The sequence below is a fragment of the Lynx canadensis genome, chromosome B4 (assembly GCF_007474595.2).
Source record: "Lynx canadensis isolate LIC74 chromosome B4, mLynCan4.pri.v2, whole genome shotgun sequence".
Taxonomy (NCBI): domain Eukaryota; kingdom Metazoa; phylum Chordata; class Mammalia; order Carnivora; family Felidae; genus Lynx; species Lynx canadensis.
The window spans coordinates 126,845,637-126,860,198 of record NC_044309.1 but is presented as its reverse complement, the minus strand read 5'-3'; the positions used below and the strand labels follow the sequence as shown (position 1 = coordinate 126,860,198).

Genomic DNA, 14,562 nt, shown 5'->3' with positions numbered 1-14,562 from the left:
GTAAATTTTGGCCTGAGGTTAGCTGAATACGGGCAACAGAAAACTCCATCCCTTCTTAACTAAAGCACTGCTAGTCTCACTCAGAAATAGCAAAGTGTAACCAGGAAACTCCTCACCTGCTACACCAGAAAAGAAGTACAAGAAGGATGTGGGTGCCTGGGTGGCTCAGTTGGTTGAGCGTCTGACTACTGATCTTAGCTTAGGTCTTGTTCTCAGAGTTGTGAGTTCAAGGCCCACACTGGGCTCCATGCTGGGCATGGAGCACACTTTAAAAAAAAATACAAATGATGGAAGAAAGGAAGGGAGTGATGGAGGAAGGAAAGACTGAGTTTGTGGCAAATCCTTGTCCTTCCTTCCCCCAGTACCTCATGTGGCACAGGGAATCTGTATGATTGTTATAGGAGCTGGCTATAATGAGAATTACATACCAGGTATTCCCGTGTGTATCCACATGTATATATGTACATATATGTGTATCTTGTTACTCTATTAATATACTAATATGCACAGAAATAGATATCTTGAAACTGTATTAAAATTGTGAAAACAGCTTATTCCACCCTCAAGATCAGAGCAATTAAAAGAACAGAACTAGTCAGTCCACATGGGTATGAATCTCATTCAGTTCTGCCCCTTTCCTCAATACATAGTGTTGGGCCAGTGGGTTTTCTCCTCTGGAAAACAGAATGGGGGGATGACAACAATGGTGCCCCTGTGTAATAACATGAGGATCATGTGGGATCATCTGTAGAAATATGGCATAGAATCAAGAAGGACAGGCTTTAAAGTCAGAACCATTTCTTGGCTATGATTTCTATCAGAACCATTTCTTGAGCCTCTATCATAGCTAGGCTCTTTGATATGTGTGTTATGGGCTCTGGGTTGATTTAATCCCAACAACAACCCTACAAAGAAGGGATAGTCATTTTACAGAGGAGGAATCTGAGCCTCAGAGGGGCTGAATTAAATTTCCCAAGTCACACACCAGTAAGGGGGCAAGGCAAGATCAGATCTCAGGTTTGCTCTGCCGATTTCAAAACCTACACTTCGTTCTCTGCTCCCTATTCCTCCAAACTGTCAATAATGACACTAAGTACCTGTGAGCTCTTGGGCAAGCTGGTGAACCTCTCTGAGCCTCAACTGCCTCCTATGTGAAAAGGGATAATGATACCTATGTCACTGGGTTGCCATAAGGATCGAAGGAGAGAATACGTGTAGAGTATGAACAGTCCTGGCACATATAAGCACACAAACTAGCTATTCTTATTAATTCATCAAATATTTATGTTGCCACATTTTTCCAGAAAAATGTTATGTCCCTATTATCAGTAGTACCTTCAAGGTAGTTCTTAAAATGGTGGTGATAATGATAGTTCCTACGCATGGGGCTATTGTGGGAAACACATGAATTTACATAAATTTTGGAAGAGGGTCTGGCAATAGCAAATGCCCAACAAATATCAATTACTGTTATTTTCACATGTGTGAACAGAAGCTTCCACAGTTACTAATGTTCCCATGTTACAGATGAGGAAAGCAAGGGACAGCAAGATTTTGTAAATTGCAGAGTCCTGCAATGCTAGTGACAATGTTAGGATTCGAAACTAAGCTGTCTGATAGTGCCTTTGGTTCCATCTTTGTATCCTTTACACTCTACCCCTGCATCCCTATATTACAGTATTATTCATGGTATTACAGAAGATAAAATCTGCTCTTCTCCGTCTCCACAAGGACAGCCTAAGTGGAAATGAGCTTAAGCTGCAAAATAAGGCATAAGGGCAAAGCTTCCTCCTTAAGAAGGTTAAAATGAAGGGGTACTTGGGTGGCTCAGTCGGTTAAGGGTCTGACTTTGGCTCAAGCCATGATCTCACTGTTCCTGAGTTTGAGCCCCGCATCAGGCTCTGTGCTGACAGCTGAGAGCCTGGAGCCTCCTTCAGATTCTGTGTCTCCTCCTCTCTCTGCCCCTCCCATGCTCATGCTCTGTCTCTCTCTGTCTCTCAATAATAAATAAACGTTAAAAAAATTTTTTTAATAAAAATAAATTTTAAAAAGAAGGTTAAAATGAAATCCTGTTCTTCATTTACTATGTAAGTTACTTTTCTCAAGCTCTTTATGTAGAAAAGGGCTCTTTCTCTCCGTGAACTCAGAAAAATGTGTCCTGGGATACTACCATGTAAACCTGGGACAGGTTTATTCCTGAATTGCACAAAAGCAGGGCTTACTGAGGACATTTTTGGGGTCCCGGGATCTTTTGAGAGTCTGAAGCAAACATGGACCCTCTCCCCTGAAATATGAGATACAAATGGACGCATACACACACAACCTATTCATGGTATTTTACTGGAATTCCAGGAGGGTTACGAGCTCCCAACAGCCCATGCTGTTGCTGAGCTTAAAGAATCTAGGGGAAAAGGGAGAATGTGGAATAACTACCTAATAAGACATGGAGTCTGGAACCAAACCGCCCAGATTTCACTCTTGGGCTCCCAGTTCTTGGCTGTGTGAATGAGGTGCGAATTCATGCCTTTTAGGTTCAGTTTGTTCATCTTTAAAATGGGGATAATAGGGGCGCCTGGGTGGCGCAGTCGGTTAAGCGTCCGACTTCAGCCAGGTCACGATCTCGCGGTCCGTGAGTTCGAGCCCCACGTCAGGCTCTGGGCTGATGGCTCGGAGCCTGGAGCCTGTTTCCGATTCTGTGTCTCCCTCTCTCTCTGCCCCTCCCCCGTTCATGCTCTGTCTCTCTCTGTCCCAAAAATAAATAAAAACGTTGAAAAAAAAATTAAAAAAATAAAATAAAATGGGGATAATAATGATAATAATTTTGTACTTTCCCCCTCACACTGCCTGTAGTAACAGGCCTTTAGTCTTGGCTACATAATGAGAATTTCTCATACAGTTAGTTCTGGGGTCCTGGGGTCTTCACTAGCCTCTCTGAGGACCAGTGCTTTCACCTGTAAAACAGGGACAGTAACATCCACTTTGTAGGGTTGCTGTTTTCTAAGTTTCTAAGAGCACGTACTCTGTAAATTTCATGCGTATGTTTAATGGCGCTATGCCATTATCATCTCTGGCATGATCAATAAATGCTTTCTTTGGTTCCTTCATAGGCATTCAAGCTGGGATGGAGATGATTGAGCAAATGCTTAAGGAAAAAAACATCCCAGACTTAAAGGGTTCTGAATCTCTGGAATTTCTGAAGGTTGATTACGTGAACTACAATTTTTCAAAGTAAGTAAAAAAGAACATTTTTAGCCGTGAAATTAATCTTTAAAACCTTAGGGTTGTGGATATGCCACCACGTCTTCTGGTGTGACAGCAGGACCTGCACAGTAGAAGGTAAACCAAATTTGGTAAGAGGCTTATCAGATGAATGACCCAAGAAAGAGGGGTCATGAAGCTGACAAAGATTGTGGCATTTGGGTCAGAACACCTGGGTCTAAGTCATATCCCTGCTGCACACTAGTTTTGTGTGTTGTGTCTGATGAATATGGTCAGAGTCCCATGTCCTTGCCTCTTTCCTAAAATGAGAACTCCTTGCCCCTTGAATTTCTAAGTGAAATTCTTGTCCATCCTATTGCTGACCCCACACCCTAAACCTAGATGTAGGATTCAACCACAGTCTCAAAAACAAATCTACTCTCATCAAGGCTTTCCTTACTTTAGTAAAGTTTGGTTAAGGTTTCAGAGGTCGTAGAAATAGGCCACACATAAGAAGCTCAAAAGTAAGACTAGAGAAATCCTTTGGAAGTCCCATGATTTCATCAGAACCCAGGCTTCTTGTATTTCTCTGCCCCACCATCCTTACTTCTGGCTTCTGTCCTCAAAGTTGTCTCATGGTCCAGTATGGCCACTGCAGCTCAGCCATCAAATCCGTTTGTCAAGCCTGAGAGGGAACAACAGGCAAGGGTGAAAGGGTTCTTGTAAGCTGGGTTAGTCTCTTCACTGAGTTTTTTTCTGAAGCCCTGCTCTAATAATACTCTGCCTATACAATAATAGAACTTAGTCTTATGGCCATACTTATTAGCAAGAGGGACTGGAATATTCATTTTCTACCCAGACACCTTTGACATCCTGAACAAATTCAGGGACGGTTAGGAAAGAAGGGGAAATGGCTGTTCAGACAACAACCGGCAACCTCTGCCGCAGTTGCCAACAAAAGCCCCAAAGACGGTGTACAGAGAACATGTCTTTGTCCATCTGGAGGTCAGTCTTAAAGGTAAAGCAGAGAGTCAAGATTTTATAAGGAATTATCTGTGATTCACAATTTGCCCCAAGGCTTTATCAATCCACTGATAATGCCCTGCTGGCTCCAACCCTTTGGAGTAATAATTTCCCTGCTATCAAGGATAATATTCTATAAAATCATGAGTTTTTTGGGGCATGGGGTAGGGAAAAGGATGGTAATCTAGGTAAAGCTCCTGGCAAATGCTCTAGTTGTTAATAAAGGAAGCCATTCAACAAGTGTTTATTGAGGACCTACTGCTGGATACCAAGGCTTTGTTTTAGTGATTGGGGATATTACAGTGAATGACACAGATATATCTCCTGCCCTTAATGTCCAGTAAGAGAGATGGACATGATATATTTACAGAATGAATGATTTAATTACAGTGATGATAATCCCACAGCAGAAAAATCCAGGGTGAATCATATATTATGAAGTGTGGTGAAGATGAGGAAAACAGGTATCCTCATGCGTTGCTAGTGGGAGCAGGTGAACTGGTACAGTACTTTCAGATCTGTGCTCCCCACACAGGAGCCACTAGCCACGTGTGGCTACTGAGCACTTGAAATATGACTAGTGCAATGAAGGCACTGAAATTTTACGTATTTAATTTCAATCAATTTTAATTTAAAACTTGGTACTCAGTTCAGTTATTGAAAAGCTTTTAAGTATGTGTGGGACAATTTACGTATGTAAGTTTATCAGTTGAATATTTTATCCAATCAAATATAGGTCAAGTGTTTCTGATAACACTTGATAATTCTGATAACAAGTGTTTCTGATAACACCGATAATTCAGTGTCCACCTTGAGTCATATTATGAGTGTAAAAATACAGACCATATTTTGAAGTTCTTTTGAAAAAAGGAAAACAAAATATCCCATTAATCATTTTTATATTGCCTATGTGTTGAAATGATACCATTTTAGATTATGTTGGGTTAAGTAAAAAAAAATACTAATAAAATCACTCTTACCCATTTCTTTTCCCTTTTTAAAATGTGACTACTAGAAATTTTTAAATTACATATGTGGCTCACATTCTATTTCTGTTGGGCAGTGCTATTTTAAAAGGTAATTTACAAGGACCTTTTTTTTAATGCATGCCCTTTGACTAATCCCACTTCTCAGCATCATCACTAGAAAGACACACATGTAAACAGCATGTAAGAATGTTCTGTGTGTCATTGTTTATAACACAGAAATACTGGAAATAACGTAGGTGTCCACCAACAAAGAAATTATCTCTTCCATGATACATCCATAGCTTGAACATAAAGAATGGGCTAGGCCTATAGGTACCAAACTGAAAATATTTCTAAGATCTGTTAAATGAATCTCTACCATCCTCTTCCCACAGTGGGACTCAGGGTGTGTGACAAAGAACAGGTAGGAAAGGATGCAAAATACAAGAAACAGTAGATAGGCATTTGTTATCAGCTATCACATTTACCTTTTACATTTTTCCTAACCTTGGTCAGAACAATGTCTTTCTCCTGTGCCACAGTTATGCATAGATGATCTCATTTTGTCTTCTCAGCCTACCCATGAGTAAACCTTCCTCTGAGTGATTGCCTGAAAGAGGTTAAGTGCCTTACCTAAGTTTGCATGGCTGGCACAAAACTCATCTCCAAGTTGAGTGCCCCTTGCGGAATACATGAAGTGGCATAGCCCGGTGTTAAGCACACAGTCTGAAAACAGATTGAGGAGGGCTCCAGATCTGGTTCTACCACTTACATATGACTTCAACCAAGTGCTCATGACTTCCTTATCCTCTCATCTCTGAATTGCAAATTGCAAAACCAGCAACAGCTTCATGGGATTATCATGAGGACTAAAATGAGCTAATGCACGTAAAGTGCTTACCATGGTGCCTGGCATGGAGTAATCACTCAACACATGAGCTATCTACCTATGTAGATTACTTGTAGCCCATTGCCTCTTATGCTCAGAGAATCCTAGGGAAAGTTAATACTCTAGGGAAGATTCTGCTCTAACTAGGGAGGACTCTAACTTTCTCAACTAGGGAAAATTCTGTCCATATAGAGGGCATCTGGGAATAGGAGAAAGGCACCCTTGCGATTGTCCAATGATGGGGGAAGGGCACTACTGGCGTGTAGTTGGTACATATGCCAGGTACCCTAAAAAATAAAGTCCTCTCCAAAACTAATTGTCCCACCCAAAATACTAATTTCCCCACCCTGTTGAGAAGCACTGGAACAGCTGAAGGAAAAAATGATGGCGATGTTGTACTCGTATTGTATTGTCTTTAATGAAACTAAAGAAATGTATTATTTTCACATTTGTTTCTAAACTTGCTCACTTCCCCCTCAATTAGAAACAAGGGACTTCCTGGCAAGGACCAAAGGGGAATTAGAAGGCAATGCCCAGAGGCACCGCAGACCTGAGGTTCCTTCCTCTACAGGAATTAGGGGTTCCACAAACCTCCTTTCTGATTTTTGCCTCACTTAGAGAAGTGTTAGAAGATATGCACTGACCTCTCTGTTTCTTGTTCTACAGCATAAAAATCAATGCCTTTTCATTCCCAAATACTTCATTAGCCTTTGTGCCTGGGGTGGGGATCAAGGCACTGACTAACCACGGCACTGCCAACATCAGCACCGACTGGGAGATCAAGTCTCCACTCTTGTGAGTGTCCCACTGAAAAAAGTCTGCCGCTATTCTGGGAAGAAATGGAACAAAAACTGGAAGGACATAAATTTGGTGATGTTTTTGACATTAGGCTTATTTCCCTTAGCCATTAGCAGTCTTTCTCAAGAGCATTTTTTTTTTCCAAGAGAGATTTAAATCAGAATATCTCTGTTGGGGGCTGGCAGTGGGGGGGGGGGAGGTTGTGGGAGGACGGAAAAGCATCCATCCCCTGAAGGCAGAGCAAAATGTCATTTAAGATTTCCTAAGAGCTAGAAGGAATGAACACGTACTCAAGATTTCAAACCTTCAGTGAGTCTGTAGGATCTCAGGTGATTCCACATACTTCCCCATCCACAGGGGCAACTGATTAAGAGATGGGACCTTCCTACCTCACAAGGAAGTAAGAGGATAATAGTCAGCTGGAGCCCAATTGCATTCAAGAGAAAGGAGGTATCACATTCAAGGTACACTTGCAGACCACCTACTACATGTCTTGGGTGTAATGTTTAGGTCTGCCTTGGTTGGCACCCCAGAATGGCACATTCACTCATCCACTTGGTCATTCAACAACCATTTATTGAGTGCCTACCAAGTACCATTTATCCCCATCTCAAGAACTCCAGTCCTGTAGACTGTAGAGGAATGATATATTCTGGCATAAGTAACATAGATTCAGGGTTCATTCATTTCTTCACTGACTCATCAGCCACCTATTAAGTGCTTATTCTGTGTGCTTATCCTGGAGACAAGGGAATGAATAATACACACTCCAGTCCCTCAGAGAGTTCATAGACTACGTCTGTCACATCCCCATCAGTGCCTGTCCTAAATAAGGCTATCCAGTGTTCTCTCTCTCCAAGCATTGTATACACATAGTGCTTAATAGGTGCTCAGCCACTGTGGGCACCAGAAAGCACTCAGAATAAAAAAGCTAAACTAACACTGTCACCACTGACATATTCATTGCTTCATTTGTTTAGTAAATCCATTCAGCACCTACTCTGCTCTGACCCATTATTGGTGCCAGGAATCCAGAGGTGACAAAGCCCTCCAGGAGCTTAGAGGCTATGAGTAGTCAGAGAAATGATCCCTCTCTCCCCTGCCCAGGCCTGGGTAACCTTGCACTTTTTCTCTCAACAGCCAAGACACAGGAGGAGCTGATCTGTTTCTCTCTGGGGTCTACTTCACCGGTATCATTGTTCTTGCCCGAAATGACTTTGGTCACCCAATCCTGAAGCTCCAAGACTGCTACGCCCAAGTGAACCATGCCCACGTCTCATTTTCCGGAGAACTCAGGTGAGTGATAGCACCGTGGTAGGCGGTCGCTAGTCTGGGGCTGGATTCTCCAGCAGCGCAGGAAGAGGTTTATAACCGGCAGATAAAGTTCCTGAATAAGCCCATATTTTCTTTCTTCCCCAGTGTCCTGTACAACTCCTTCGCTGAGCCCATGGAAAAACCCATTTTAAAGAACTTAAATGAAATGGTAAGTCTTTAGAGGTGACATGGCCACAGTAAAATGCTCAGCAGCAGTTCTGCCATGCTTTACTTACTTCTTACTCAATAAACCTTTATTGAGCACCTACTCATCACCTAGGCATCATCCAAGGCACTTTCACACACATCCTCTGCAATTTAAGTTTCGCAAATGCCTACCATGTGCTGTGGTAAGTGCTGAGGATGCAGAGATAAATAAAACAGCATTCCTGCCTTCAAGCGCTCACCACAGGATGGGGCAACAATCAGCAAGAGTTTATTTACTGTGTACCTACTGCATGCCCAGCACTAGGCTACAGGCTGTTGGGAATGTAAGAAAGGTTTTTAGGAAAACCCAACTCAGTCTTGTGGAAAAATAACTGAATGAGTATTTGAATTTAATACATAATTACATGATCAGTAGATTGAACTGAAGAGGCTCAGAGAAATGGAAAGATTACATCAAAAGGACCTGAAAGTTTCCTGGGGGGGCGGAGGGGGCAGGGGTATTCTTTAGAGGACGGAGGACTTGAACTGGGCCTTGAGGTACACATATGATTTCGATAGGTAAGGAGTGGGGGAGAAGAATGGTTATTTCCAGAAACAGTGTAAGTGACAAGGAGGTGCTTAATGAATGTCAGTGAGGAAATCAACATGCAAGCACATTCAGCAGCTCGTCCAAGGGAATTACCCAGCTGGTCGAGGGACTCCGAAGTTTCACGGTCTTTCTCCATCCTCACTTGACTGGTGCTGAGTGCCAGCGCACATGTGTGTTACAGAGTGACTGGGAAAGTGCTGTCCCATTCACAGGTCCCACACTCCCCATGGTTCCTCTGTTCGAAACAAGACATGGTTCTTTGGCCTCTGACGGAAGCCACTAGTTAAGCTGGCCTGGAGTTTATGTATGATTTAGAGACCACGGATGCTTTGCTTCTAGTATTCCCTCTGTGCCACGGGAATATAGAAAAGAATGCTCATGCCACAACTATCTAGATTTCCAATCCTAGTAATGTAACTCCTGGCAACTCCCGGAGACTCTCTAAGCTTTGGCTTTCCCATCTGTGAATAGGCAACAGTGGCACCCATCTCTCTGCACCATTGTGAGGCAATGGGGTTGAAACACAACAGCTGACATTTACTGAATACTTGCCATGTGCTGGGCAATTTTACACGGATCACCTCAATTTCTACTCACAGCAACATTATTGAGTGGGTACAATTAACATCCCCATCTTTCAGATGGGGAAACTGTGGACAGAGTACAAACAACTTTGCCAAGGGTGCCAACCCCAGATGGTCAGGCTCCTGAGCCTCTGCTTGTAACCACCATGCTGAGAGCTTGGCACACGCCTGGCACACGGTGGCTTCGTAAAGATGAGCTTGAGTCTGATTCAGGATTGATTTGCCAACCAGAGGGATCTCAAGCCAGCCAAGTAGGAAAGTGGAGGCCCTGGCTGTAGCCTCTCCCAGCAGAGCATGGCACAGCAGGAAGGCAGCTGTTCCAGCAGCAGGTTTCTCAGGTGTGACCGCACTAGCAGGTACCAGGCACATGTCCCATCATGCCTCAGAGAGAAAAGCCAAGGCCTCATTCTTTTATGGGGCTAACTGGGTGTCGTCCTGGCTGCTCTGAAGTTTAGCCAGCATTCACTGACATGCCAGCCATACGTACGTAACGTGAGGCCCAGGGGCATCGACTAATTTCAGTAAAAGTCCTGGTGACCAAAGGGAGAATGTCTCCTAACCAGAAGGCCTTTGTTTGCAGGGCCTAAGCCATAAAGAGAGGTTTCAAGTGCAATATGATAACCTGCAATTTTTTTATTCCTATTGTGGCCAGCTGTGTCCCATTATCATGAATGAGGTGGAAGCCCTGAATGCCAACCTCAGCACGATAGAGGGTGAGTCCTAGAACTGCCTCTTTGGGATGGGTCTCTTCCCACCTTCACACTCTGGTGCTCTCCAGGTTTGCATTTCAATGTGAGATCCCCCAGCTCTCCTGCCCGCTTTACGCTCTGCAAATTTGAGCCACGGGAAGCCTGTGTATAGGGCCTGCTCTTTTCTTTTTTTATATGTAGTTTTTAAAAAGTTTTATTTTTGAGACATAAAGACAGAGTGTGAGCAGGGGAAGGGCAGAGAGAGGGGAGACACAGAATCTGAAGCAGGCTCCAGGCTCTGAGCTATCCGCACAGAGCCCGACGCAGGGCTCAAATTCATGAACCATGAGATCATATCCTGAGCCAAAGTCTGACGCTCAACCAACTGAGCCACCCAGGTGCCCCAGGCCTGCTCTTTTCTGCTGCTAACCAACTTCAGAGCAGGAGGCAGGGGGCTGCTGGCGACTAGGTGTGGGTCAGAGAATTAAACTGTCTCAGGCTTCAATCCCAGCTCTGGCATTAAATCCATCCTCTTCAGGATGATTAATGCCAATCTCGACTGAGTTATACACCCCTGACCCCGTTCTAACCCCTTCAGTGGCTTCTTTCTGCCTCCGGATCAAGTCCAAATGCTCTAACATGGTCTACAAGACCTGCCCACCATGCTCTGGCTAAAGTTACCTCTCTCAGCCTCATCTTGCACCTTTCTCTGCTCCAGCAATCAAACTGCTTCTACCGTCCCCGAGGCCCTTGCTTGGCTCACACTACCCCCCCCCCGCCTTCCCCTCCCCTCCACCCATTTATTCATTTAATAGATATTTATCGAACACCCATTTCGTTGCTAGCACTGAGCTAAGCCCTGAGGGGTCCGGTCCCTTCTACTTGCTGCTCCTGAGCCACCCCTTATCCTGTCCACTCCTTGTTATCTTTTAAGGCTCAGCTCAGACATAGTCTCCTCCAGCAGGTCTTACCTGATAGCCTGTACCCCAAGGTTTTGCCTCCTCTATGCTCACATGATACTTTGGGTGTATCTCTCTCTTTGCACTCTATTTGTTCATTCACCAAAGTTGTCCTGAGAACCTGTTACAGCCTGGATGCTGTTCTTGGTGCTGGGAATGCAGCAGTAAGCCCAGGAGACAGAAATCCCTGCCCTCTTTGGACTAGTCAGAGGAGACAGACAGCAAGATGGGGACTCGTCAGAGGAGACAGACAGCAAGCAAGATAACAAGTAAAATCTATGATACTGATACAATAAGTGATAAGAAGAAAGGTAAAGCAGAGAAGGAGCTGAAAAGGCATTTCTGTTAAAAGAGCACGGCCAGGAAAGACATCACTGAGCATGCGACATCACAGTAAGAATTTGAATGGAGTAGGGAGTGTGCCACTCCCAGATCTGGACAGAGAACACTCCAGGTAGAGGAAACCGCAAGCACAGAGGCCCATGTGGGAGCATGCCAAGTATGTCGGGGGAACTACGAGGAGGCCATACTGGGAGTAGAGGGTGTGGGGGGGAAGGCAGCCAGAGATGAGGTCAGAAAGGGAGAAAGCAATGGTCAGACCTTCCAAGCTCTGCAGGTCAATACAAAGGCTGGCTCTTAGTCTGAGATGAAGATCTTTGGGAGAGTTCGGAGCAAGGCTTGCATGATCCGACTTACATTGTAAGAAGCTCACTCTGGCTTCCATCTATTAACAACAGACAGAAAGGGGGCAAGGGTGGAAGCAGGGAGACCACTTAAGAGGCTCCTGCAACGACCTATGTGAGTAATGATGGCAGTTGGCCTGGATGGAGTAATGAAGATATAGGACACATTCAGGTTCTGGATGTTCTTTGAAGGTAGGGACAGTGGTATTTGCTGACACCCTGAATATGCATCATGAAGGGAGTCAAGGACAACCCCAGGTTTTCACCTGAGCAACTAGAAAATTGGAAGAGTGGAATGGCCATTTACCAAGGTGGGGTAGACTGTAAGCATAAGTCTGTAGAGGAGCTCGGTTTTAGACCTGCTCTCACTGTATTGTAATTTCCTGTTCATATGTGTGACTCTTCCCTCAGACGATGAGGTCCACAAGCACAGGCACTCTCTGACGATGTCCCCAGCACTAGGAATAGTGCCTAACCTGCACTCGGTGAATGAATATGAGGCCAATGAAAGGATGCATGGTGGTTGAACAAGTGGATCAATGTGGGTGCAGATGGATGAAGATTGGGGAGGTCAGGAAAGAGAAAGATGTAGTAAGGAAAGAAGTGGTCAAGGACTCATGTTCTAGCTTCCCATGGGCAAGTTTCTCTATTCGCGGGAACCTTACTGTCTCACCTGTAAAATGGGCATGGTCCTGCTCCCCTCCTAGCATGGTGATGGGATCTGTTCAGACTGTGAATTTAAAAGCATTTTAGAAACTGTAGTGACATAGGGCAGCATTAGGCCCTCATCTTGCAAGTCCCTTCATCTCTGCTTGTTTCTTATCACCACCCATGGAATAAACCAAGCATGGCGTGCAAGAGGAGAAGATGTGGTTCTCAGATGCCTTCCTCTGGAACAGGGAGGAGGTCTTTGTATCACAGAACACAAGGTGGTGGTCAGGAGAGCAGCTCTCCCAGGCCAGGCTGGAACCCCGAGCGCCACACCCCTGTGTGTACAACCTGCCTCAGACTCTGAGATCATGCTTCCTGCGAACCCCACCTACTGTCCCCTGGTCCCCTGGCCTTCTGCTGTGCTCTGAAAATTATAATACAAAACATGAATTGAATTAATAGATTCTGCATGAAAATTTTCTTGGCCTCTTTAACTTAGGGAATTTTATTCCTGTCTATCTGTCTCTCTCTCAATATTTCTTTCTAAAGATTATTTCTAATTATAATAATAATAATACATATTCATTGTAAAAACTTAAAGTTCTAACTATATAGCAGGCTATAATATAGAACTTGAAAGCCTCTCTTTATACCAGCCTAATATATGCAGTTTAATATTAATAAGTGAATTTTATTTGTCTTATTTTCTTTTTTTAATGTTTTTTTTAATTTTATTTATTTTGAGAGAGAGAGAGTGAGCAAGCAGGGGAGAGGCAGAGAAAGGGGGAGAGAGAGAATCCCAAGCAGGCTCCACTCTGTCAGCGCAGAGCCTGATGCAGGGCTTGAACTCACAAACCACGAGATCATGACCTGAGCCGAAATCAGGAGTCAGACGCTTAACCAACTGAGCTGCCCAGGCACCCCTGTCTAATTTTCTCTTCTAAAAAGAAGTATGTATGCATTGTGTTCATGTGTGTGTGTGTATGTGTGTATGTGTGTATATAAAAGGCTATACTTGGGGTGCCTGGGTGGCTCAGTCGGTTAAGTGTCTAACTCTTGACATTGGCTCAGGTCATGACCTCACCATGTCGGGGCTCTGCACTGACAGTGCATAACCTGCTTGGGATTCTCTTTCCCTCTCTCTCTCTCTCTGCCCCTCCCCTGCTACTGCTCACTCTCTGTCTCTCAAAATAAATAAATAAACTTAAAAAAAAAAGGCTATCCAACAACATTTTACTAATGTTTCCTTCAGTGTAATGTGATTAAGAAGGGTTTTTACTTTCTTCTTTTGACTTACCTACTTATCCTGTGTTTTGAAAAGTGAGCATGTATTACTTATAAATAAGGGTAATCATTATTTTGAATAACAGAGAATTAAAATTATGTTGTTCTGGATGGATAATAATCATTTGCTATACTATGGTTTTAATATAAATTTTCTTTTGTATTTGTTTGTTATTTAGTTTTAACCAAGATAGACAACTATACTCTCCTGGATTATTCCCTAATCAGTTCTCCAGAAATTACTGAGAATTACATCAACCTGAATTTGAAGGTAACTTTATCATCGTCAGAATTCTCATCCTAGCTCTCAACTGCCAATATTCAAAGAACAAATATTATGTGCAAAAGGAAATATAACTACATATCTTTCATATAATTTAATTTCCCTTCAAGCAATTCCCTCATGCTTATGCTCTTTCAAAAGACTATTCAAGGGGTGCCTGGGTGGCGCAGTCGGTTAAACGTCCGACTTCAGCCAGGTCACGATCTCGCGGTCCGTGAGTTCGAGCCCCGCGTCAGGCTCTGGGCTGATGGCTCAGAGCCTGGAGCCTGTTTCCAATTCTGTGTCTCCCTCTCTCTCTGCCCCTCCCCCATTCATGCTCTGTCTCTCTCTCTGTCCCAAAAATAAATAAACGTTGAAAAAAAAATTAAAAAAAAAAAAAAAGACTATTCAACATTTTCTTGATTGTATTACCCAACACGTGTCTAGTGTTGGGTATCATGGAAAGTATCATGATGCCTTTGTCTCTGGGAACAGGTCCGACG

The 14,562-nt window shown here is 43.7% G+C and overlaps 1 protein-coding gene across 3 annotated transcripts in view; it reads left to right on the top strand.

The window, feature by feature from the left end:
- The window catches only part of BPIFC (BPI fold containing family C), a 54,644-nt gene that overhangs the window by 22,335 nt on the left and 17,747 nt on the right, over positions 1–14,562 (top strand). For all 3 annotated transcript variants that reach the window (XM_030320497.2, XM_032594033.1, XM_030320498.2), the window contains 6 exons: positions 3,108–3,228; positions 6,745–6,873; positions 8,017–8,172; positions 8,296–8,359; positions 10,184–10,244; positions 13,977–14,068. In XM_030320497.2, the coding sequence (XP_030176357.1) occupies positions 3,108–3,228; positions 6,745–6,873; positions 8,017–8,172; positions 8,296–8,359; positions 10,184–10,244; positions 13,977–14,068 (623 nt within the window). The remainder of the gene's footprint in view (positions 1–3,107; positions 3,229–6,744; positions 6,874–8,016; positions 8,173–8,295; positions 8,360–10,183; positions 10,245–13,976; positions 14,069–14,562) is intronic.